The sequence below is a fragment of the Electrona antarctica genome (assembly GCF_951216825.1).
Source record: "Electrona antarctica genome assembly, chromosome: 17".
Lineage (NCBI taxonomy): Eukaryota > Metazoa > Chordata > Actinopteri > Myctophiformes > Myctophidae > Electrona > Electrona antarctica.
This window is the reverse complement of record NC_136798.1, coordinates 1,569,090-1,593,857: the sequence shown is the minus strand read 5'-3', so window position 1 is coordinate 1,593,857 and position 24,768 is coordinate 1,569,090. Positions and strand designations below refer to the sequence as shown.

At 41.7% G+C, this 24,768-nt stretch overlaps 2 protein-coding genes and 1 long non-coding RNA gene across 3 annotated transcripts; 2 read left to right on the top strand and 1 right to left on the bottom strand.

The window, feature by feature from the left end:
* The first annotated feature begins 897 nt into the window (after positions 1-897).
* Positions 898-1,996, top strand: LOC306941529. The gene is made up of 3 exons (XR_013792170.1): positions 898-1,595; positions 1,769-1,826; positions 1,893-1,996. It is a non-coding gene; the product is annotated as an uncharacterized lncRNA (long non-coding RNA).
* Positions 1,919-9,549, bottom strand: dnajc15 (DnaJ (Hsp40) homolog, subfamily C, member 15). The gene is made up of 6 exons (XM_079527049.1): positions 9,399-9,549; positions 8,418-8,469; positions 6,221-6,294; positions 4,652-4,728; positions 4,244-4,314; positions 1,919-2,499 (listed from the first exon to the last, which is right to left on the bottom strand). Exons 1-6 carry the CDS (start codon positions 9,489-9,491, stop codon positions 2,429-2,431), a joined length of 438 nt encoding a protein of 145 aa, XP_079383175.1. The 5' UTR covers positions 9,492-9,549; the 3' UTR covers positions 1,919-2,428.
* A 1,669-nt stretch (positions 9,550-11,218) lies between these two features.
* Positions 11,219-24,114, top strand: cUnh1orf198 (chromosome Un C1orf198 homolog). The gene is made up of 6 exons (XM_079525857.1): positions 11,219-11,750; positions 12,590-12,640; positions 16,913-17,044; positions 19,139-19,318; positions 20,317-20,703; positions 21,694-24,114. The coding sequence occupies exons 1-6, from the start codon at positions 11,421-11,423 to the stop codon at positions 21,748-21,750; spliced, it is 1,137 nt and encodes a 378-aa protein (XP_079381983.1). The 5' UTR covers positions 11,219-11,420; the 3' UTR covers positions 21,751-24,114.
* Positions 24,115-24,768: the final 654 nt, after the last annotated feature.

Here is a 24,768-nt window from a genome sequence, read left to right as displayed (position 1 = left end):
CACTAAACACATTCCTCTCAGATGGGTTGGTGATCGAGGCGCTCACTTCATACATATAAACCTAGCTGGGAACTTTCAGAGAGACACACATGTATGTTGACTGTTAGTGTTGAGTAGTACTTTTGCTGTACTCACTTCGGACTTCACATAAAAAAAGGTGGATATAAAGTTTTCAACTTCTCAAACAGTGCTGTGTGCACACTGCACAGTATATCAGGAATTGAAATTAACTTTACTTGGTAGAACTGGTGCTCCCATTTAATTAAAAATCACACCTGTGTGAAGTGAGTGGTGCAACTCCGTGTGGGGGTCCCCGGAAGTTCCGGACCCGGAACGCAGCCAGGGTGCCGGCCCGGTTCCAGCGAGCTGCCCCGCGTCCGAAACGGTTGAGAAATGACAGTTACCGTGTGGGGGTCCCCGGAACATCCAGACCACCAGCAACGTGCCCAGGGGGCTGGCCCGGTTCCGGCGAGCCGCCCGTGCACGAAACGGTCAAGAAATGACCGTTACCGTGTGGGGTCCCCAGGGGGTCCCTACTGTACCACCCCAAATCATATATACAGTTAATGTGTTTTTTTGGTTGTGAAAACCAACCAAACCCTATTTTGTGCTCGGACACAGCCAGCCAGGCAGGGACAGACCCAGCCAGGCAGGGACACACATAGCTGTCTATAGGAGTGGTTGCACCACTCAAAAGAAATGTAGGAGCACCAATATGTAAGCAATGTTCTTTTATTAATAAAAACAATCTAACGCCACAAACTGGCGAAAAGTAGCCTTAAAATGCATGATAGGTCACCACCACTGGGGCTTTGTGGGTCAGGTCCTGCCTGTCTTCCATTCACCTCTTCCTCCTCCCTGAGACATCTCCAGAAGATTCCAATCACATCAGTGTTTCTTGTTCTATTTGGATAATAGTTTATTTTCTAAGTTCTAAAATAATTGCAATGTAAATAGAACGTTGTACGTTGTACGTCGTTCAATTGGCCATTGCATATCCTATCACTTCTAATGTGCACCTTGATCAGGTTTTGTTCCCGTTGAGTCATACATTTAACAACAGGCTACACATTGATTCTGAATATTTATAGTTTCAAAACTCATTTGCTGAAATCAAACAGCCGTGTGTTACTATGACTCGATCGCAGCATGGTCCCGACAACAAGTGCAGCTCAGCTTCGTTCTCGTTCAGAGACAACTTCTTGAATTATAGTAAGGATATGAAATAAATATCACAATTAAAATAAAGTAATGACATTCAAAATATACACATGTGAAAGTAGAATGTAAGCTACAAGCTGCAAGAGTGCATATTTTCAACACATACTAGGGATGATTATTTTTAACTGAGGACTGCATTAACATTTACATTACAAGTTTATTCTAAACAGGAAACACAATTCATGTACTGTAGTCCAAGATAAAATAAGCCAGATAGTTGTTAGTAAATGCACACTGAAAATATAAATAGTCCCAAGTTGTCCACGTCATGTCTTGTCAGAACTTCTATTGCAGCGTATGGTCTGCTGAAGTATAAAGCACACTAATTTTAATCACCGTTTTGGTCACCAGACATAATAATCCATCCTTGAGTAGTTAACCCATTTAGGCCTGACCTCAATTTGTTTACGATTTTTCAAAAATAGCAGACCTACAAGCTCATAGCGCGCCACCGAGTGGCGCGCTATGAGCTTGTAGATCTGCTATTTTTCAATAGCTAAATTATAACAATGTTTAAAACACCAAAAGGGGTTCCCGCCCAAAATAGGTTAACACCCAACCCCAACTAAAAGGTTTAAACAATGCTTCAGAGTGGTGAGAGAAAGGTTTAAACAATGCTTCAGAGTGGTGAGAGAAAGGTTTAAACAATGCTTCAGAGTGGTGAGAGAAAGCAAGTTGGATTACAAGAAGCATCTCATTGCTTGCTTGCTTTTTTAATCATCATTTATTTTGAGGGTTTTCTCTTTTCTGACAGACACAAGGACAACACAACAGACTTACATACAAGACAGTGTACATATAAAATACTAACAATGTATAAAAACAACAATGAAAACAAAACAAAATTAAATTAAATTACAATTGCTTTCATTGCTTTCTCATCTCATAGCCCATTGCCTTGTTTGGATATTGTGATGAATAAGGCCTGGATATATGGAGGCTGCCTCGGAGAGACGACCGTGTAAGCTGGGCACTGGGAGAAGAGGACAGATTCTGCACAGAAAAGTGCAGCGGAAAGATTCTTTGTTGAATTTTATGAGAATGACCGACCGAGTCGACTCATAGAGGGCCGAACATCATCAATGTCTTGGGGAGGGGAGGTGAGAACATCATCAATGTCTTGGGCTGGGCGAGGGTGAGGGCTTCTCCGATCACATCAAAAAGACTAGAATGACATTTCTATGGTCCAGTATTTCTATGGTCCAGTTCATTTTCTCATCTCTTTGTCCAAAAGGTCTTTGGCCTCGTTGATCTTTGCCGCAAGGTACGGAGATCCACCTGCATACATGGTGTACACAAATAAACAGGGTGAGAGAGACAGGGTGAGAGAGACATACATGGTGTACACAAATAAACAGGGTGAGAGAGACAGGGTGAGAGAGACATACATGGTGTACACAAATAAACAGGGTGAGAGAGACAGGGTGAGAGAGACATACATGGTGTACACAAATAAACAGGGTGAGAGAGACAGGGTGAGAGAGACATACATGGCGTACACAAATAAACAGGGTGAGAGAGACAGGGTGAGAGAGACATACATGGTGTACACAAATAAACAGGGTGAGAGAGACAGGTACGGAGGTACCGAGGTACAGAGACAAGGTACGGAGATCCACCTGCATACATGGCGTACACAAATAAACAGGGTGAGAGAGACAGGTACGGAGGTACCGAGGTACAGAGACAAGGTACGGAGATCCACCTGCATACATGGTGTACACAAATAAACAGGGTGAGAGAGACAGGGTGAGAGAGACATACATGGTGTACACAAATAAACAGGGTGAGAGAGACAGACTGTTTATGAGAGAAGATACTTTCAACAGGGTGAGAGAGACAGCGACTGTTGATGAGAGAAGATAAATAAACAGGGTGAGAGAGACAGACTGTTGATGAGAGAAGATACTTTCAACAGGGTGAGAGAGACAGCGACTGTTGATGAGAGAAGATAAATAAACAGGGTGAGAGAGACGGCGACTGTTGATGAGAGAAGATACTTTCAAGCAGTTTATAGTTCTCAAGACTGTTGTTGAGGAGGTAGATTCACTGGCGAAGTGAATGCACTGTAAAGGCTCATTCATAGTCTGGATTTTCGGTGGTGAGGTGACCACCGCTCCGGTGGTGAGGTGACCACCGCTCCGGTGTTGAGGTGACCACCGCTCCGGTGGTGAGGTGACCACCGCTCCGGTGTTGAGGTGACCACCGCTCCGGTGTTGAGGTGACCACCGCTCCGGTGGTGAGGTGACCACCGCTCCGGTGTTGAGGTGACCACCGCTCCGGTGGTGAGGTGACCACCGCTCCGGTGGTGAGGTGACCACCGCTCCGGTGGTGAGGTGACCACCGCTCCGGTGGTGAGGTGACCACCGCTCCGGTGTTGAGGTGACCACCGCTCCGGTGGTGAGGTGACCACCGCTCCGGTGGTGAGGTGACCACCGGAGCTGAAATAACGTTGAGCGGTGGCGAGGTGACCACCGGCACCGGAGCTGAAATAACGTTGAGCGGTGGTGAGTAAAAACAGAGAGAAGGGCTGGGGCGGTGGCGGTGGTTTGCTCTTCACCGCGGCTCGTGACGTCATGTTGTAGTTCGGTGGTCACCTAACCACCGAAAATCCAGACTATGTAGGAGCCTTAACTATTCCATGGAAAACAGAGTGAAACATGAAATGACAGATACACAACTTAGAAATATGTTTGAGCAAAATGGCCTTTAGGTTAAAGTTGTATAATCTGATAGTATTCATTGCTAGTGTTTGGTCAGTAACTCCTCGTCTCTCCAGCTCTTTAGGAACAAAAAAAAGTTCTCTCTCTATCCTGATTTCAGCCAATCAGGATAGAGTACCCATTTATCAGCTTTCATTTTATAGTGCTCCAGATCCATCGTTTATCCTGTATTGTATCCTGTGCGAATTTCCTCTCCCGATTGGATAAAATTGGTATCTCAACCTGAAAATACATTTTCTATTTAAAGAGCTGGGGAGACAATCATATGACTTATTGGTGGTTTAGGATCATTAGTTTACCTTTATCTGGGTGGTTTAGGACCATGATCCTTCGATGAGCATCTCGTACCTTGGCCTTAGTAGTGACTGGACTGAACACAAAACACAAAAAAATAAATTACAGACAATTGCCAATGGGAAAAAAAAGGTTTGTAAGTGAACCTGAGCTGGCAATCATGCATAAACGGTTCCAAGTTGAAAGTGAACCTGAGATGGTAATAATTCATAAACAAAAATAATCTTAGGTGCAGATCTGAAGTTAAGAACATTCAGCAGCTGCATTTTACAATCTGAAACAAGGCTATGCACAGTTGCAGTGAAGGTCCACAGGAGCCATCTAGTGGATCCGACACAATACTACACCTGTCCTGACTTTGGCCAAAAATATTATGTTTTTACACAAACAAATAAACATTCATTGAACCTTACCTGATGCCAAGGACAAGGCTGGCTTCTCTTTTGGTCATCTTTTGTTCAAAGCCACCTTTGTAATATGACGAGAAAGCCTAGATAGAGAAAAGTATTTTTTTATATATATATATATGAAAAAGGATGCAGGTATACATTCAAGTAACAGTGTTATTTTTTTAGGAAGGAAATAAGTCAATTCAACAGCTAGTTTAAAGGTGTCTCTATAAGCTGAATTATAGCAAGACCTCTGGACCTCCATGGTTTTTCAGTCTTGCCTGATGAAACCAAGAGAATTCTAAACCCTAACCCTAACTGGCCATCATGTCATCACTGGGACTCAGTGATGAGAAATAAGTCATTTGCTAGAATAGAATCTTGACATGATGTAAATGACTTTTGCCTGGTTTAGATTTGGTTGTGCACTGGACTGGTGTCGCGTACCGAAAGCATTATCTACAACACGTTTGTGACTCATTGTGAGCTTGTAGATTGTCTTATTTTCAGTGTGCGGAACTATTGGCAAGAGACTTCACGTTTAAAAGACAAAACAGCCGTTTTTTTCTGAAGGCAGGACATTGGCTAAACATGCTAAAAGAGAGCAACAGTCAATAAGATATTCAAATTGTGATAGGAATGTTTTTTTTTGTTGGCATTTCTTTGAGAGAATGTAACATTTACAGACTGTGGGAGCTGGTTTGAGATAGAACTGACTGGAACATGGTGGTGCACAAGACATATGAGGGTTCAGTCATTACCAGGGGTCACCAACATGTCCTCCGTACACTGACAAATGTGGCACATTAGGAGTCCACTAGTACTGGTGGTTCTCAAATGTTTTATTTGCAAGGACCCCTTTATCCAGGGCTTAAAGCCAAAAACAATCCCAAGACTGAAAATGTTTTTTTTGCAAATCTGCACTGATCTCATTAAATGACCCTCAGGACTGAAATCAGTCCCCAGGACTGAGAACTTTAAGCCCTGCCTTTATCATACTAGTCATGGTCAGTTTTCTATTAGATACAGGCTGAGGTACTACACTTTGGGACAAATATTCTACTGGTTTTCAACTTTCTTCTCTGAACAGGTTTAAGAACAAACTGAAGGTTCCGATTGACCAAATCACTTAATTTTCATAGTTTTGTATTCTCTTCTCGTCTCTAATCATGTCTTAGATTATCAAGTATTTTGAATGAAAATGTTGTAGATTTTATATATATTTTTAATATACTGCAATTATGTATATCTTGTTATAATGTCTTTATTGTATTTTATATAGGTAGAGGCCTCGTATAAGCCCCCAGGGCTTCTTCTCTCCTCTCCTCTCCCTTTTTTATTTTTATGCTTTAGTTTAATGTATTGCTCTATACTGTGCTAAAATCAAATCAAATCAAACTCTGAGAGTGTTCAAATTTGAACATTTTAACTCTCAGAGTTACAGTCCTGTTATTCAGGGCCATCTATTTATGTGTTTCTGGTATTATTACTGTCCACCCATTTTGTATGTCCGTGGCAAAAACAAAATGTATGTTGACAAGAACGTCCACCACAACAAGCCAACATGGCGATGAAACCCTGTCCATTACTCACCGATGAGGGCATCTTCCTGACGGTCTCAGAGAACACCTGTCCAAGCGGCTTCCACAGCTGGAATGCATAGCGGCCTAAACATCACACAACAACAGACACTGTTACTGTTACAATCACAATGATACATAATCCTACTATAAATGCGTGCGTGTGTAATGCACGTAACTCGAGAACCGTTTGACCCACCGACTTCACATTCGACACACGCGTTCCACACCCCCACAGGGAGTGCAGTGCCTGGTATCGAGTCGGTCGGACACACGGTACTATAGAAAGAAACACAGCTTATAAAACTCTGCTTTTAGTGACCTCCTTCAAAAGATAAAAGCAGCATGGAGTCTTTTCTTGTCCTCTTTAATTCAGATGATTTCTATTAGGTTGCTTTGCACTTCCAAACTCTGACACCTAGAAAAATGATCACCTGCTCATAACTCATCTATGGTGGGTTTTTATTAAACAAACACTTGGCAGATACAAACTAAAGAGGATAATGCAAGCTAAGCTTTCCATACAGCTTCAGTGCTGGTGAGTTTAACGTTGTTAATTACGATCATTCAGATCAGACCTTTCTGTTTGGATGATTGGGCTGTCAATCAGGCGCGTAGCGTGGATCAAATGATTGACTGGGCAAATTAGCATATCGCGGGGGGGGGGGGGGGGGTTGAACGATTTTGCCGACTTGCTAATGGGGGACGATTTAAAATAAGGCGGCTTGCATGCTGTAGATTGCTACTAAACAGACATTTGCATGCACAAGGGCTGCCAAAGTAGGCTATCTTTTCTTGTTTTTCCGCCCCCTCTCTTCGAAGTTAGACTGGGCCAGCTCTAAATTGACGTGGCCCAATGGACCCTACACCGGTGCTGTCAATGGTTGGACTATTGCAACTCTAGATGCCAGATAGCAAAAAATAGCATCTAAAGCCCAAACCACACCAAAGGGTCGGGTGGGGACAAAACGGTTTTTAAGGTAAACCACACCAATGCAACGCAAACCCGACCCTTTGCTGTGGTTTGGACGCAAGAGTCGCTTGTGTCTATGGAACAAGAATCTTCAGATGAAATGTTTTTTTTTATTTCTAATGTAACCTTTAAGAAAGTACAACTACAACTATTGTATACCATTAGTCATGTCTGCAACTAAACCATAAGTCAGGTCAGGTAACATAGCCCTAGAATGTCTCTGATGTTACATACAAAGTATTGCCAAGTATTTCACATACAGAGCCATATATCGATTGCCTCCGCTCCTGCAGCTCCTGCTGCAATGAAACATGCGCTAAATAAATGTGATCGGCACTCGGCACATCGGCACAAAACGTGTATTTTAGTCAAATATCTCCACTTTTTCCATGAGCTGCACCTGGATGGCTTTCTCTCCGGGCAAAGGGGCTCTGGAATGACAGCTGGACTTCATTTATCAAAACTTCTTCTGATCATCACAACAAACGTCATCAGGGAAACACAAAAGTTTGGGGCACACAATTGGCGGGTGGTGTGATTAATTAACCAGCACCTATCGCAAGTTCACAACGCACCTGCCGATTGTGTGACCCACAGAATTGCGTTACCCCGGTCAATAAGGTGATGACGTTTGTGATGATCAGAGGAAGTTTTGATAAATGAAGTCCAGCTGTCATTCCGGGCCCTTTTGCTCGGAGAGAAAGCCGTCCGGGCGCAGCTCGTGGAAAAGGTGGAGATATTTGACTAAACATTTTATGCCAGAACTCTCACATGGATATGAAAGACTCCCAAGTCTTTGGAATTATTTATTGTACACACGGAGTGCCCCGCCGACCATATTTATGCCGCCGTTCTGCCGCGGCTAACAGCTGCAAGTCTATGGATGTGATCTATGGCTGTGTATTCAGGAATATATGAAATATATGTATGATCACAGACAACCAGCTCAGTGGCCTTGTGGTTAGAGTGTCCGCCCTGAGACTGGGAGGTCGGGGTCATACCAAAGACTCTAAAAATGGGACCCAGTGCCTCCCTGCTTGACACTCAGCATCAAGGGTTAGATTGGGGGTAAGTCCCTGTGACATACTAGCGTCATGTCCAGGGGGTGTACTTGTACATCAAGCTGCCTCACGCTACAGAAACAGCAGATAGGCTCCTGCCCTGTGGGCCTCATGGCTCGGCAAGGCTACTTACTTACAGACATTCTTGGGGTATTTTCTGTCTTCTTGAATCTTACCTGCAAAGCCTGCAGCTGCTACTCCCAGTCCCACTGCTATTAGAGTTTGACCCTGCCACACAAAAAAACAAAACAAAAAACACCAAACAATAGTTAGACAAGTTAAGATTATAAAGGGTTCATTATATGCTAATCCTCATGTATGCAAAGACAATCACTGTAGATTATATTGGGCAGTGAGTGGGCACAGGTGTCTAAAATAAATTACTTCAGATTTGCGACCGATTGTTTGAATACTTTATTAACAGTTTGCAAATAGTACAGTAAAGCTTGTTTCCATTGAGGTCCTATGTATTAAATGACCGGTAATCAAGACATCTAAGACATACAATAATATACAATACATCATCAACACTAGTAGCAATAAATGTTGTACAGTAAGGGGGGGGGGGGGGGTCATTTCTGGTGACCAGTTACAACTATAGATACCATAGTTATAATAAGGTTACAACACTGAATGTGCTGACATTAAGACAACAATGTGTGAATGAGTTAGTTGAGTTTACTATACTGTAAGCTGTACTTATTGGTCCTCTGTCTGCACATCCTACAGTAAGATACTGCAGGACATTTATGATTGATTTCCCCTTGATTGATGAATTGAAAATGGAGGACCCTGCTGATCACAAGTCATGTAGTGTATTGACCTGTACTTTCTTTGAAATATAATACCCACTGTTAATAAAATGTTCAATCAATCAATCAAAACCTTTGCTCTTGTAGCCTATCATTTATATATGTCTAACGATTCTGAAATCTCAAAATGAATTAAGTGTCAATTTGTTTGTAACCTTACCTAACTCAAATGACCTTCCCTAATGAATAAGGTATGTTGTCTTGTCGATAGTACCATCATGCTATTGTCAACAGCATGGCTAAAGGAGGAGGATTGTCTGGTGGTCTTCTAGCCTAGGCCTAATTTGTTTTAAGTCAAAATAGTCTTCAACCGTAAAAGATTGAATGTATGGATCATGGACTCACCAGTCTTCTATCTATATCTGTGTCACTCCTGGCGTTAGTCTTGGACGTGTTGTACTCTGCGTAGCGTAACGATTCTCCTCCGGCGTTCGCCATGCTACCTTCCTTCACCCTTCACCGCTGTCACTCACTCCTAAAGTACATCCCCCGGAACCATTTTACATTCCATCGTCCGGGGGGACGGGGACGTGGATGATTGGCCAATTGTTGTTACGGACCGGTTGCCTGACAACCAACTGGCCAATTACAGGCAGCACCAATAATAAGAGTATCTAATAAGTACAGGTGCAATGTGGGTTTTGAACCAGCAGAGGTCAGTCCAGTCACTCAGTAAGAATAAACAAAACAAACGCCACAATGATAAAGCTCTGCTTTATATTGCTGGTTACTTTAGGTTAGAAGTTTGAACAGAACCCGCCGCAGGCAGTGGTGTTCAACTAGAACTTAAACCAGGATGCTTCGACTTCTGCCTTCTGCCTTGAGCAGACCTCTATTCAATATTATCCGTTTATGCTTGCTTTGTCAGGATGACTGAGCCAATATAAGATCTATCCATATGGGTTCTACTTCTACCACATCGATCTGGTATCAGCACTAGGTCAACCCGGACCAAATATAGGGATTGTCTAGCTCTGGTCAATGCAGGGCAGAATCATAGAAGCATTAGGCTATGGACCAGAGCTAGGGATTGTCATACTAGACATGTCATATCATTGTCATATAACCCAACGTGCTACTCGGATCATGTCATATAGGCCTACGCGGAGACTAAATATCCAATGACCAACTCTCCCAGATCCTGATATGAATATAAGTGAGAGTCTTCGTTACAATGATGATGAAAAATACTACTAAAGGAAAGGAGTTATCCTATGTTTCTTTCCCCTTTTTACCTCCCTTATGATGAATTCCTGTTCTGTTCTTTGACTATATATAGAAGTGTCTATTTGTACGTCTCTAAATGTTTTGATGAATTGAACAAGGTGGACCCTCTTGTAAACAAGTGTAATGCTTAATTGGGTTGTCCACTCACAGTTAACAGTCTTTGTATTGAGTTTGTGCTTGAAATGTACTGTAATTCTGCAAACTGTTAATAAATATTTCAATCAATCAATCAATCAATCAATCAATCAATCAATCCAAATAGGTCAGTCAGTCAGTCAGTCAGTCAATCTAAGATGTTCAAGGTTTTTTATGATCCTTATATATCCTTATATAACATATTCAAAATAGAGTATTGTGGATCATGGTAAATTCAGGGTAACTTCACCAGTAGATGGTGCTGTTAACACATGAATCAAGAACAACTGTGTTGTGTTTACAATACAACCCTACAAGCCAACGTCATTGCCAGGGTTGCCATGTCCGCTTGTTTCCCGACAATGCTGGCTTGTTTTTTTTTGTTTTTCCAGAGTTGCGTTTTTTTCCCCGAGTCGCGGGTTGCGGTTTTTTGGGCTTGTTTTTAAAAGAAATCGGTGGCTCAAACAAGCCAACATTTCTTTGATACCCATATATAGGTTTTGGGGGAATGTGAATCACATCGAGTGACAGAATCGGCCTGTGGTCTCTACTCTCTACTATGTGTGTAAATAGTATAATCAATGACCAAAACATTCATAATTATAGACATACATAATATTATTCATAATGATAAATGCATGAAATTTGTATTTATTAGTATTATATGGCAATATTATTGTGCTTGGTTTTTTTTGGGCTTGTTTTTCGAAGGAAGATTTGGCTTATTTCTCTCACACAAGAGTTGGCAACACTTATCATTGCTGGTGTTCACCACCAGAGCTATGGGCTATCTACCAGTTCCAAACATTGGAACTATCCCATTGAGATAGAACGAGCACTTCCGCATTCCATGAATTGTTACAATGGGAGTGTCGCCACTCTCTTACTAGACTACTCTGTTCACCACCACCCCCGCCCACACCCACACAGCTGGTTCCACTGTGGCAACCGAACCAACGCACTTTCTGTTTCTTTCAGTTTCAGACAGTAAGCTGAAAAATAAAGATGGCCACCGCGACCATGGTGGCGGGGTTCGACCATCACCATGGCGGCCACAGCAGCAGCAGGATGGAGGAGAAGAAGTTCGAGTACTTCGCCTCCATCAACCCGATGGCGAGGAAGATCATGCAGGAGCGGGAGAAGATCAAGCAGAAGCACGGCCCGGCCTGGGAGCAGATGAGCTCCGTGGAGCAGGACACGGCCATAGACAACTGCCTGATGGACCCCCACATCCGATCCCGCTACGCTATGCACAGGGTGGACCGAGAGGAGGTGGTCTGCTACCCGAAAATGCTGCTCCAGACCGGCCAGAAGATAGTCCACTTCGGGGACGAGGTAATAATGGCTGTTTTTATGGTTTTTTTTTATTGTGTTTGTGTGGTTTAGATCATCAGGGTGATGAATTGTAAACGGTGGGCCCTATTGTTGTAAAGAAGTGTAATGCTTTTATGGTGTCGTCCACTCACTCACAGTTAACAGTTTTTGTATTGAGTTGTACTTGAAATGTACTGTAATTCTGTATTGTAAAACAGCCAATAATTACTTAGTTCCATCCATCAAACAGAGCCACGTAGCCCACAAAACAATGAGACAACTCAGGCCCAAAACAAAGCGACCGTCAAATCATTGCATGTCATTCTCCGAGTGTAAAAAAATACTTCAGTTACAATTACAAATGTTTGAATTAATTGATTGATTGATTGAAGAATTTATTAACAGTTTGCAGAATTACAGTACATTTCAAGCACAAACTCAATACAAAGGCTGTTAACTGTGAGTGGACGACCCAATTAAGCATTACACTTGTTTCCAATAGGGTCCACCATGTTCAAATCATCAAAACATTTAGAGACGTACAAATAGACACTTCTATAGACAGAACAGGAATTCATCATAAAGGAGGTAAAGAATTAACACTAAGGACAGTGGAAAGACGGCAATATTAATATACATAAAGTTTGATTAAGAAATGATGATGATGATGGAGTGTACAGTACACTACATAGCCTAGCCTTCATTGTTTACACTTTCTGACCCTGTTGTAAACAAGTGTAATGCTTTGTCAGTGTGTCGTACACACTGACACAGTCTTATTGAGTTGTGCTTTCATGTGAAATGTACCCATTCCGCAAACTGTTAATAAATACTTCAAACATTCCTTGTTTGTCTTCTAGGATATCACTTGGCAAGATGAGCATTCTGCCCCTTTCTCATGGGAAACCAAGGTAAGCTGTGTTAAGTAAAGTCTTATATCTTTATCCAAATATTAATCATTCCTTTATGGCCCCGAGTCCCTGACTGCAATGACCATAAAGTACATGAGTTATCTTATTAATTAAACCTTGATTATCGAATGGCCTCTTCAGATTATGTTTTACTGAGATAGATAAATGTGTCGAGATAGAATTGGACATTTTTGTTAGATGGCACACTCTTGTTACATTTCACTGACATGTTTTGTTGTCCTTCGTCAACAAGCTATGATGTCATGCCTCCTTCCAGTATGCGCACTAAAGTCTTGTATAATTAGTTTTACAGACAGTATGTGGACTCTCTTGTTTCTTCTCATACGGTTTAGTTTAGTGGATACAATTTCATTTAACCCATTCTGGAGGGGAACCCCTTTTGGTGTTTTAAACATTATGTTATAGTTTAGCTATTGAAAAATAGCAGATCTACAAGCTCATAGCGCGCCACCGAGTGGCGCGCTACGAGCTTGTAGGTCTGCTATTTTTGAAAAATCGTGAAAATATTTATTTCAGAAAACTGGAGGATTTAGAAGATTTTTTTTAAATTTCGAGGTCAGGCCAAAATGGGTTAACTGATTTGTTGTGCCCGAGGACGTTTGTGAGTGTGAAGGATGGACCAGCATCCACACACACACACACACACACACACACACACACACACACACACACACACACACACACACACACACACACACACACAGGCATTTATTTTCTTATAAATGAGAATGAAGCAATTTATTCAGACATCACAAACACTGACCCTCCCATTAAAACGGACCCAACCGGTTTGCTGTCTGTCTTCCAATACTCTTTAGAGCTTGTGAAGTTGTGACATGCTGTCTGTTCTGTTGTCACCCAGGGAGTGTCTCTGGGATTACTAGGGCCATTAACTAGAGTTGTCTCGATACCATTTTACCCCCTTTGTCTCATAGATGCAGATGGATCTCCGATCTACACTTGTCAGTTGTCATTGATGCTTGTAGATCGGCTGTTTTTGGCGATTTGCTGCCGTGTTGGGTCAGACTTGCTCCCGTTGCATTCCTTCAGCCTATAGTGTCAATTGGATGTTTTGGTACTCGGGTCAAAGTATCGAGGCCGGTTCCGAGTACAGAGTACTTGAGGGTGGTATCGGCCCGAGTAACCGATCCAATACCAGTATCGGTATCGGAACAACTCTACCATTAACTGACCCAGTTGGCGTCCCCCTCATTTGGAACGATATTAATCAGATATACCCTCTTGATTTGAAGTATATTTGAAACATAACATTTTGTTAGTGAAGAAGATAAGCGGTTAACATTCCCTTCTTTGGAACTTACTCATGAATTGAACACATGGGACCACAATGGAATCAAGCCATCTGGGCTTATTGTGTTGGATACCGGAGAACTCACGACTCACCGCGGTTTAGTGCATTTTAGTTTTACTTCACCTTCATTTAAATTGCATTGAATTGAGAGAGAGTGGATAGTTGTTTAGAGTTTACACTAGATGAAGTAGGAATGCTAAAGTTTAAACACCAAAGTACCGAAACAATGTAATTCATTAGTAAACAATATCCTGAATTGGTATTCACATACTCAACCTTTTATCATCATCTAGCTGACCATTTAGTTGCACAAAATAATTTGATCACTTTGGAAATGAACTATAACATCTGTGGGTTTGACATAAACTACACTGATGAAGACGGCATGTTAGCATAACGATGAAGACATTGATGAACATTTTTCGCTGCTGCGACTTGGTAAACTGGCGAGTTCTCCGGATACCATTGTGTTACCCTTTAGCATTGCTTGCGTAACTGCACTGTTTTGCAATTTGTTAATAAAGTATTCAATCAATCAAACTAATATTGCAGCAGGGGAAAAAAATACCCATAAAATATAAAGCGTTTTAAAGGGTGAGTGCTAAGAGGTGAAACTGGTTTAAAATTGCAGATCTACAGGCTCAAAATATGGCACATTCGTGACAGCAGTGAGCTTGTACACCTGCAATGTTCGGCACGCGACAACACTACAGTCATACATGAAGTATTTTAAGCATTAGAAAATTAACCCCTTTTGGTGTTTTAAACATTGTTATAATTTAGCTATTGAAAAATAGCAGATCTACAAGCTCATAGCGCGCCACTGAGTGGCGCGCTACGAGCTTGTAGGTCTGCTATTTTTGAAAAATCGTTATGTGGTGCAAATCATTGAATATATATTTCAGAGCGAACATTTTTAACTAAAATATTTGCTTCTGGGGCGTCTCTGGAACTACATATTTTGAGATGGGGGTCTGTGGCCCAATAGAGATAATTCTGGGGGTCCTTGACATGAAAAAGGTTGAGCACCACTGACATAGAAACATAGGTTTTTCAGAAAAATGTTTAGAAGCCTTTTTAAAACTTGTGTGAGCGATATAACACAACATCACAAGTTCACATCTCATTATGTTGATGGATCTGATGAGAGAGAGGGATGTGCACCTTCCTCAGACGGCATACCAACAAGGACATTTAACCCATTCTGGGCGGGAACCCCTTTTGGTGTTTTAAAGCATTATGTTATACCACCGCTGAAGTGCCCTTGAACAAGGCATTGAACCACTACGATGAAATGTGTTCTATGAGCAGGGCCTGGCTGGAAACAAGTTCTTGAGCTTAGCCCAGATACCCTGGGTAAATATAGATTTAATTTCATTTCATTTAATTTCATACTTTAGCTATTGAAAAATAGCAGATCTTGTAGGTCTGCTATTTTTGAAAAATCGTGAAAATGTGCCTCTAATCTTTGAATATATATTCTTTCAGAGTGAACATTTTAACTCAAATTTTTGCTTCTGGGGAGGGGGTCCCTGGAACAACATATTTTCAGATGGGGGGCCGGCGGCATATTACATATAATTTTTGGGGTCCATGACATGAAATATTGAGAACCACTGATACAGAAACATAAGGTTTTTCAGAAAAAGACATCAGGACTAAATGGGTTAAGTGGAGAAAGAAAGTAGGGTCCATGTGGTCACTGCCTGATATTCTCTAGCACTTCCCCTGTGGCCAAGTTGTCCTAAAATAGTCAAGGACAGCCTGACTAGGCCAATGTTGCCAAGTGCTTTTAGCCCATTTTCAACCTGGTGTCCCTATTTTAGGCATTAACCCATTTAGGCCTGACCTCGAAATTTAAAAAAAAATCTTCTAAATCCTCCAGTTTTCTGAAATAAAATATTTTCACGATTTTTCAAAAATAGCAGACCTACAAGCTCGTTAGCGCGCCACTGGGTGGCGCGCTATGAGCTTGTAGATCTGCTATTTTTCAATAGCTAAATTATAACATAATGTTAAACACCAAAAGGGGTTCCCGCCCAAAATGGGTTAAACATTTTGAAAGTAAAAATAAATGTATATTGTCTTTTTAAGTTTGAATAGCTTACAATGCACTGCGTTGTGTTGTGAGCTTGTAAATCGACTGAGCATAAATCAGTCTTAAGTGGATAAATATAGATAAACGATAGCAATTGGTTTAAATGTTATATTTACATAAAAAATCACACCCGTGTGAACTGAGTGGTGTAAGGTCTTATATAGACTGATCAGCTGTGGTCTGACGTAATGTCTGACGTAATGAAATCACACCCGTGTGAACTGGGTGACCATAGCAACCGTGCTCATTTTTTTGGTACAGACAGACAGACAGACAGACAGACACGTAAACTAACAAAGCCAGTTGTAGGAGTGGTTTACACCACTCAAAAAGAGTCCTGATGAAGACCGGTATAGGTTGAAACATTAATAAAGTATGTTCCAAGCCCCCAGTAAGGCTATCCAACGTTGAAGCTGCCACTACCTACTGGCGAAAAGTGGCGTTCATGAGGTCATGTGCGTAACGTGCGTCATCCCCAGGACCTCAAATTTGAGGTCCGACTTAACTTCCGCTCACTCGAGCCATTGAGTTATAATTGTACTTCCGGCAGTCTTCCGGGTGCTTCAAAACGACACTGAGCAACTTCCATCGAAATTAATAGCTTGGGGGCGGGGCTAACGCTCCAGTTCGGTCTATCCTTTTTATTACTCTGGTATATTCTCCTCTTTAAACTTTGAGTGCCCGGATCTCCTGCTTTTTTATCTGATGTCTTATCCCAACTGATCCAGGAGCACTTTATTACTATTTTAACATTATTTATTTTTAACCGGTTGTTTCTTTGCCTCTGCTATGTCTACATATTATGATGATTAACTTTGTTTCGTTGCCATCTTTCTTTCAGAGCCAACTGGATTTCAGTTTGTCGTTGGGCGCAGCAGAGCAGGGCGTCTCTTCCTCCCAGACCACCGATGCCAAGACCACCAAGTCTGCTCCCAACTCTCAGCTCGGCAAAAACACCCCTAGTGCCAACAAGGTAATACAGACCAGTGGTTGTTTTCGTCGACTACCTTTTTTCACCGACAAAAAACAAATCAAAACTATGCCATGTTGACTAAAACTATGACTAAATATACTGTTGATTTTGTCAACAAATAAAAACTAAACTAAAATGTTGGGAAGGGACTAGTCGACAAGAGATCCAGTATAAGTCATTTTACAATTGGTTGCATGCTGAAAATAGCAGATCTACAAGCTCACACCGCATCGCGCTGCGATACAAGTGTAAAAACAGCCGTTACGACGGCATCAAGGCCCGCCAAAATACACTTTAGTCGACTAATTCAACTGTAGAGTTAGGCTTTGGGCATTTAACACCTCAATGTTAAATTGTCTAGTTTTCCTAAATGTAAAGAAAGATGTGTAAAATAAATGTGTGCATTGAAAAATGGTCAGGGATATTGGAAAGGATACAATTTATCCTTCAACTTGTTTATAGCAACTTGTAGCATTATAGACATATTGGGCCTTTTATATAACGCATATAGATAAAATAAAAATAAAATCTAATTTTAAATATATATTTAAAAAGAAAAAAAGGTGCCCAATTTTCTCAGGAGCACACAGTTCTGGTTACAGGTTACAGACATTTATTACATTTAAGTATGTTTTTGGGTTAAAGGAGAATTCCATACTAGAAGGCTTTCTTACCTTATTTGTAGTTACGTCCCCACCAAAGAGGTCCAGGTGTTATTTTGTGCAAAAGCGCATTATTGGCTATTTCCCCTACCATAAGCCCTCAATGAATTGCATTGAATTGAATGGGGCTATGGGGTGTTGTGCTAATTTGCTTATTTCCATCGCTCAAAAATCATATTTTGTATTTGTATTTGTATTTTGTATACATCCTCTCTTCATGATGTAAATAGTATCCCAAGCGGCACACTTTACAACTTATTTCTATAGAAATAAGCGAATTAGCACAAAAACCCAACCGCCATTGAGGGCTTATATTAGGGGAAATAGCCAATAATGCACATTTGCACAAAATAACACCTGGACCTCTTTGTTGGGGACGTAACGACTACAAATAAAGGTAAGAAAGCCTTCTAGTATGGAATTCTCCTTTAATGCGCAGCAGTGACAACTATAAAATAAAACCTTGATGAAGTGCAGCTTTGCAATTGAAGACACAGATGAGGCCACAAGAATTACTGTTTATATAAGTACGTAATCACATCACAGTTTTACAAGTACAAGAGTGGGTGAAATTAGTTCTTTGTGCATAGTTCCCATCGTGACATTTTAACCAAGAAAGGGAGGATTTGGGGTTAAGGAGATCAAGGCAGGAAAGAGGAAAGTTTGAGTGCTTTTACCACAAACAGTACAAGTAAAGGGTTTCAGATCATTTATAAGCTTGTTTCACAAACAAGCGCAGCGGTTGGGTTTCTCTTATCTTACTTTTTAATGTTATATTAATATAAACACACACAGAGTGAAAGCTATTGGTTTCAGTGAATATTTTGGTCTCCAGGGAAATGTCACGTTTACTATCGGTAGACAATCTGCAGCTCATAATGATCGTTGGAGATTGACACAATCTTTTTTAACACACTTATTGTCTCCCTTTTTTCCCTTCTTTTTTTAGATGAGAGAGATGTTATGTTTTAAATAAATATCCCACTTGTCGCTACTGAATAATGAAAGACTTTAACGCATTTAGGACGGGAACCCCTTTTGGTGTTTTAAAGCATTATGTTATACTTTAGCTATTGAAAAATAGCAGATCTACAAGCTCATAGAGCGGCACCGAGTGCCGCGCTACGAGATTCTACGAGATCTGCTATTTTTGAAAAATCGTGAAAATGTGGCATAAATCTTTGAATATATATTCTTTCAGAGCGAATGTTTTTAACTCAAATGTTTGCTTCTGGAGGGGTCTCTGGAACAACATATTTTCAGATGGGGGTCGGCGGCCAATTACATATAGTTTTTGGTGGTCCTTGACATGAAAAACTATGAGAACCACTGACATAGTAACATAGGGTTTTTCTGAAAACTGCCATGATTTAAGAAGACATTTTGTAGAATCTGGTCTGTCTGTTAATGTTCTTGGCTGTCACTTTTCCAGGTGTCCATCAGCGAGGGCCCGGGCCTGGGCCGCCGGCCAGAGGAGGAGTCCTCCTTCTGGAAGATCAGCGCCGAGCGCTCCAGGATGGAGGGAGAGCTGGCCGACTACACCTCGCTGACCCCCAGCCAGATCAAATCTATGGAGAAGGGAGAGAAACCCCTCCCCTCCTACCTCCGACAGGTACGCATACGGTTACATGTCATTGTTTCCGACCTCCCGTTAGTCCGACCGATTATGAACACTATCAACACTATCGACAAATAGTGCGAAAACAAACATTACATTACATTTCATTGTTCTGTACTTATACATACAATTGTATGGTACAGAACACTGAAGTCCTTAACCCATTCAGGCCTGACGTCGAAATAAAAAAAACGTTCGCTCTGAAAGAATATATATTCAAAGATTTGTGCCGCATTTTTACGATTTTTCAAAAATAGCAGACCTACAAGTTCATAGCACGCCACTCGGTGGCGCGCTATGAGCTTGTAGATCTGCTATTTTTCAATAGCTAACGTATAACATAATGCTTAGTTAAAACACCAAAAGGGGTTCCCGCCCAAAATGGGTTAAAAGCTATAATATGACACAGATGCGTCCTCAGGTCTAAATGGGTTAAACCAGAAACCTAACCTCAGTCTTAGCCGGTCACATAGGTCGTTAACCCTAACCTCAGTCTTAACCGGCCACGTAGGTTGGACTAACGGGATGTCAGACTTATGGGCAGTCACCTAAGCATACGCTGATGTGAGCTTGCAAGATCTGCTGTTTTTTTGGTGAAGAGATTTGAAGTGTAGTGGTTAAAAGACTTTAACGCTGAACGGGTTACAAATGGAAGAAATGTTACATCCATATCATAACAGAACAGAGTGTTAACCCATTCAGGATGGGAACCCCTTTTGGTGTTTTAAGCATTCTGTTATACTTTAGCTGTTGAAAAATAGCAAATGTTTGAATATATATTCTTTCAGAGTGAATGTTTTGAACTCAAATCTTTGCTTCTGGGGGGGGGGAGGTCCCTGGAACAACATATTTTCAGATGGGTGTCCGCAGCCAAATACAGATAATTCTGGGGTTCTTTGACATGAAAATGGTTGAGCACCACTGACATAGAAACATAGGGTTTTCAGAAAACAGTTTATTTTCTCACTAATGTTGAACAACGTTTTCATTAGGAGTCCTCCGTCATGGCCCCTCCTGCCCCAAAAGAGCCAGAGCTGCTGGAGCCCGTGCCTGCGCCCGTGCTAGCCCCTTCCAAGTCCGCCAAGCAGCGAGCCCCCAGGCCGCCCGCGCCCCCTCCCCCTGTGCCCGTGGCCGCCCCCGCCCCCATGCTGCCGGCGCCGCCGGCTATCATCTCCATCGCGCCGGGCCCCGCCCCCGTCCGCGTGTCGTCCACGGTGGCGGGCTGGGAGCGCTCCCAGAGCACGCTGCCGTCGGTCAGCAACACGGTGGACGACGTGTTCTCCGGAAGCATGATGTCCGGTGGCAAGGCCAGCAGCAACAAGGACAGAGAGAGGAGGGACAGGGAGGACCAGCTGGCCACCAGCCCCACCTTCTCCCAGGTGAGTGACCACCCTCTGAATGAGACCGAGGAGGATCATGTGCATCATGGAATGTTGTCATCAATGAAACACAAATACACGGGAGGCTCATTTAGATCCATAACAATCCCAATACTCTGTGTTTTTTTGTGTACATAACATGGACCACGCTTTGACTTATGGTGCGTTACCAGCTTAAATCATCATAGAATAGGTAGAGAGGTCGCACACACCAATAATCCAATTTCAACAGGTTTATTTCTCTACATCAGGACTAACGTTTCGGCTTTTTCAGTGTGACATACACTGAAGAACTTCGGCTGTTATGTGTACATGCATAGAAACTTACCCTGTTATGTGTACATACATAGAAACCTACCTGTTATGTGTACATACATAGAAACCTACCTGTTATGTGTACATACATAGAAACCTACCTGTTATGTGTACATACATAGAAACCTACCCGGACAACGTTCTTGTAGGTGTTCATCCAAAAAAACTAATTCTGATTAGGTTCATGAAAACTTTTAAGAATTGCCACTAGATGTTACATGTAGAGGGCCATTATGCCCCCCCCTCCCACACACACGCCAAGGATTCTAACTAGAGATGGCCCGATACGGTATCGGAAAATTATCGGTATCGGCACTTATTTGTCATATCGGGTCATATCGGTATCGGCGAATATGCCAGTCTAACCACCGATCCGACACAGGGGGTAAGGGGTTGACACTATGGCAGGTAAATAAAATGTTGGGACATGTGGAGTTTGCTTTAGAGTTGCCCAAACTGCAAGTGCACATTTGAGTGAGGAGTCTGCTATAAACACAACACAAGATGTATAGCTAGATAAACGCAACACGAGATCACAACACTGGTATCGGTATTCGGTATCGGCTAATACAGAAATTGTGGTATCGGGATCAGATCGGGAACGGAAAAAAAAGTGTATCGGGACATTCCTAATTCTAACTATCCTATTTTTCTCTGTCAATCTTTCTCAATTAGTTCAATACAAGCAACAACCTCCTGAAGACTGGATTTGACTTCCTGGACAACTGGTAACCAACAGTGAAGGCCGACCTAATCACTCACCACAGTTACACAAACAAAGGACCATATGATGACGCCATGAGTTTAGGATGCCATATTATTATTACCACATTGTATGTAATGCCAACCGTTGAGCGGAACGTGTTGTTACATTTTTCTTATTTGTCTCCAGTGGCTTGTTAAGGCATATCTCTCACTACATATGAAGCTTGTGTTTCCCCACCTAAACACTTCCTCTTTTGAAAAACTGACTTTTAGATTTCTGCGTACCTTCTCTACTCAATCTATATACTGGAAGGAGGGGACATGCTGCCAACAAGAGATTGATTTTTGGGGTGTGAGCCCAATGTCGTTTATTTTTATTTTCACATTGATTCAAACTTTGACTACCATGGGAAGTTTTTAATTATCACTTATAAATATTGCCACCTTTGCAAGAACCTTTTAAAGGGACACCTTCATGCTGTTGAAGTGCATTCCAGTTAATTGGTGATAGTTATCACTATTTATAAATATAACAGGACAGGTAATTCCCCTCCTGTCTGTTTTGGCCTTTTCTCCGTGTTCCTACAATTCCCATAATGCATTTCACAGGCCCATTATGGTTATTATGTGACTGTCGTTAAAACTTCTGCCAACTTCATTCATATTTCAGGGGATTCGAAGTGAAAATCTCTCGATAATTCCCACCAGGTTACTTATCAAGCTGATCTTACATGCTGGGAGCCTACTGAAAACGACAAGCCTCCTCATACCCTCACCTAAACATAACCGCAAGCACGTCGCAGCGCGGTCCCAACCTTAAAGCATGTTCGCCAACCTTAATCCGGTCGTTTTGAATACTTTATTAGACAGAAATGTAAAACGGCACGTGGTACAGTCATTTGAGCTAAAAGGATAACATTTTAACAATAAACATTTTATTTAATGTAGTCCAGAGTCCAAGTCTTAAGGAAATTCACAATCTCAAACAGTTTGATCCTTCGAGCCTGCAGGAATAGGCGTAATTATCCTGACATGTATTTATTATTATTATTCGATGCAATTGTGAACAATAGCCAAGTAAGATAATATATATATATATCCATTGGTCATTGATACGGTTCACTGCAGCTCAACAGTCAGTGTGAGGGGTGGTCAGGAGATGTCTATGGACTCTGCATCTAAAGGCTTGCCTTGAATACCATTGTCTGTGATGGAGTCAACTACCCTATTGGCCTGAATATAAGACTTTTCCAATGGAAATATCCTTTTAAAAAAAATGAGGTCGTATTATAATCGGGGACTAGACCATTTGACATTCAATGTTCTTTTTCCACAAATGAGCCCGAGTCTTATATTCTGGACAATGCGGTTGCAGTGTGGAGAAAAGTTCTGTCCAAATGACATGGCCAGACTAATATAACTGTGTAGATAATATTTAGTCTGGAAATTGGCGTGGAAGATTAATTTCCAAAGGCTTGTGTAGAATCAATAGATTGGCTATTTTCGGAGCGTGGCATAGACATTACATGTATTTAGCTTTAGGGGGAGATTGCAGTACAGTACAGTACTGTAGAACAGTGGTTCCCAAACTTCTTCATGTCAAGGACCCTCAAATTGACACTAATCAGCTCCGCGGACCCCCATTTGAAAAGATATGCCAGGGACCCCCATAAGAGAAGATTATTATGGCTCTAGTAGTGATTCTCAACCCGTTCTAATTTCAAGTACCCCCAGTTTGACATGCATATTAGTCTACGGACCCCCCCATTTAATGGCATTTCTATCTCTGGGACTCCCCAATTTATATTGTAAAATCACTGTTAATTTAACTCTGAGAGTGTACAAATGGTTCACTGCAGCTCAAGAGTTACAGACCCATAAGGGTCCATTTGGTTCCTAACTATCATTTAGCTGGGGACCCCCTGGAACTCCCTCAAGGACCCCTGGGGGTCCCCGGACCCCACCTTGGGAACCACTGCTGTAGAAGGCTCTTCCGATGTGGCGTGAGGTGAAGGTATATCAGAAATCTAAAGAGAACTTTTCAGGGATTTATTTGACCCTTGTCTACTTGTATCGTCCTCGCTCCTCCCAAGCCCTGTAGCGTTAACCTTTGTAACTCAGACCTCATACTAGTGGTGAAGCTAGTAGTACACATTTATAATGGAGACGATGACAGGTATTAGTAGTCCAGCCAAACGAGCATGTAGTGATTTGTACCACTCGCATTGTAGAAAAGGCACGTTTTACACGAACTAGAGAGTACTATTTTACTGAATTTTTGTATGTAAACCTATATCCATTGATTGTATTATCATGCTATATTATATTGCACTCATGCATTTTGAAGTCCCGGATCCTGGAAGTACATCAATAAATTAAATTGAGACCCGGTTTTTGTGCCTTTTCCATTAATTTGTTGGGAACTATACAGTACCCCCAAACCATTTTCTACTAAATGTTCCATTTCAACTTGAAGCATCATAATCTGAATCGAATTGTTGTCCAAGAATGTTCACACACAGCCTACATAAAAAGTTATATCTAGGTTGCCAGTTCCTCTCTGAGGTGGTACGGTATGGTAGTAATGGTACCATTATTCAAGACATAAAAAAAATACAAGCGGATTTGCTGTGTACTTGTCGAGACATTTAAATGGTGCATTTATCCAAGGCGCTTTACATAGATTGTGCATTACATTCACCCATTCACACACATGGCAGAAATCATGCAAGGCACCAACCAGCACATCAGGAGCAATTTGGGGTTCAGTGTCTTGCTCAAGGACACTTCGACACTAACTCTGGGGGAGCCCGGGTTTGAACTGGCAACCTTACCATCCAGCCACTCTACCCCTGAGCCACCGCCGCCCACATTATTTTCATCGTTTATTTAACTCACGACCATGTTCACATGGTATGAGCACAGATTCATAAATAGACAGTATACCCATGTCATAACAATATTCATACAGACGTAGCAAAAGGTGGCATACATTATTTGTATATGTAACAGGAAGAACGTTTTCCAGAATAGCACCCAATTTAC

Coding starts and splice junctions, on each gene's coding strand:
- dnajc15 (XM_079527049.1), bottom strand. CDS start 9,491: ATGGCGAACGCCGGAGGAGAATCGTTACGCTACGCAGAGTACAACACG. Junction 6,295..8,417: donor AGCAGCTGCAGGCTTTGCAG/GTAAGATTCAAG, acceptor TGTGATGTTTAG/GCCGCTATGCATTCCAGCTG. Junction 2,500..4,243: donor CCTAAACCACCCAGATAAAG/GTAAACTAATGA, acceptor CCATGTATGCAG/GTGGATCTCCGTACCTTGCG.
- cUnh1orf198 (XM_079525857.1), top strand. CDS start 11,421: ATGGCCACCGCGACCATGGTGGCGGGGTTCGACCATCACCATGGCGGC. Junction 17,045..19,138: donor ACACCCCTAGTGCCAACAAG/GTAATACAGACC, acceptor TCACTTTTCCAG/GTGTCCATCAGCGAGGGCCC. Junction 20,704..21,693: donor CCAGCCCCACCTTCTCCCAG/GTGAGTGACCAC, acceptor TTTCTCAATTAG/TTCAATACAAGCAACAACCT.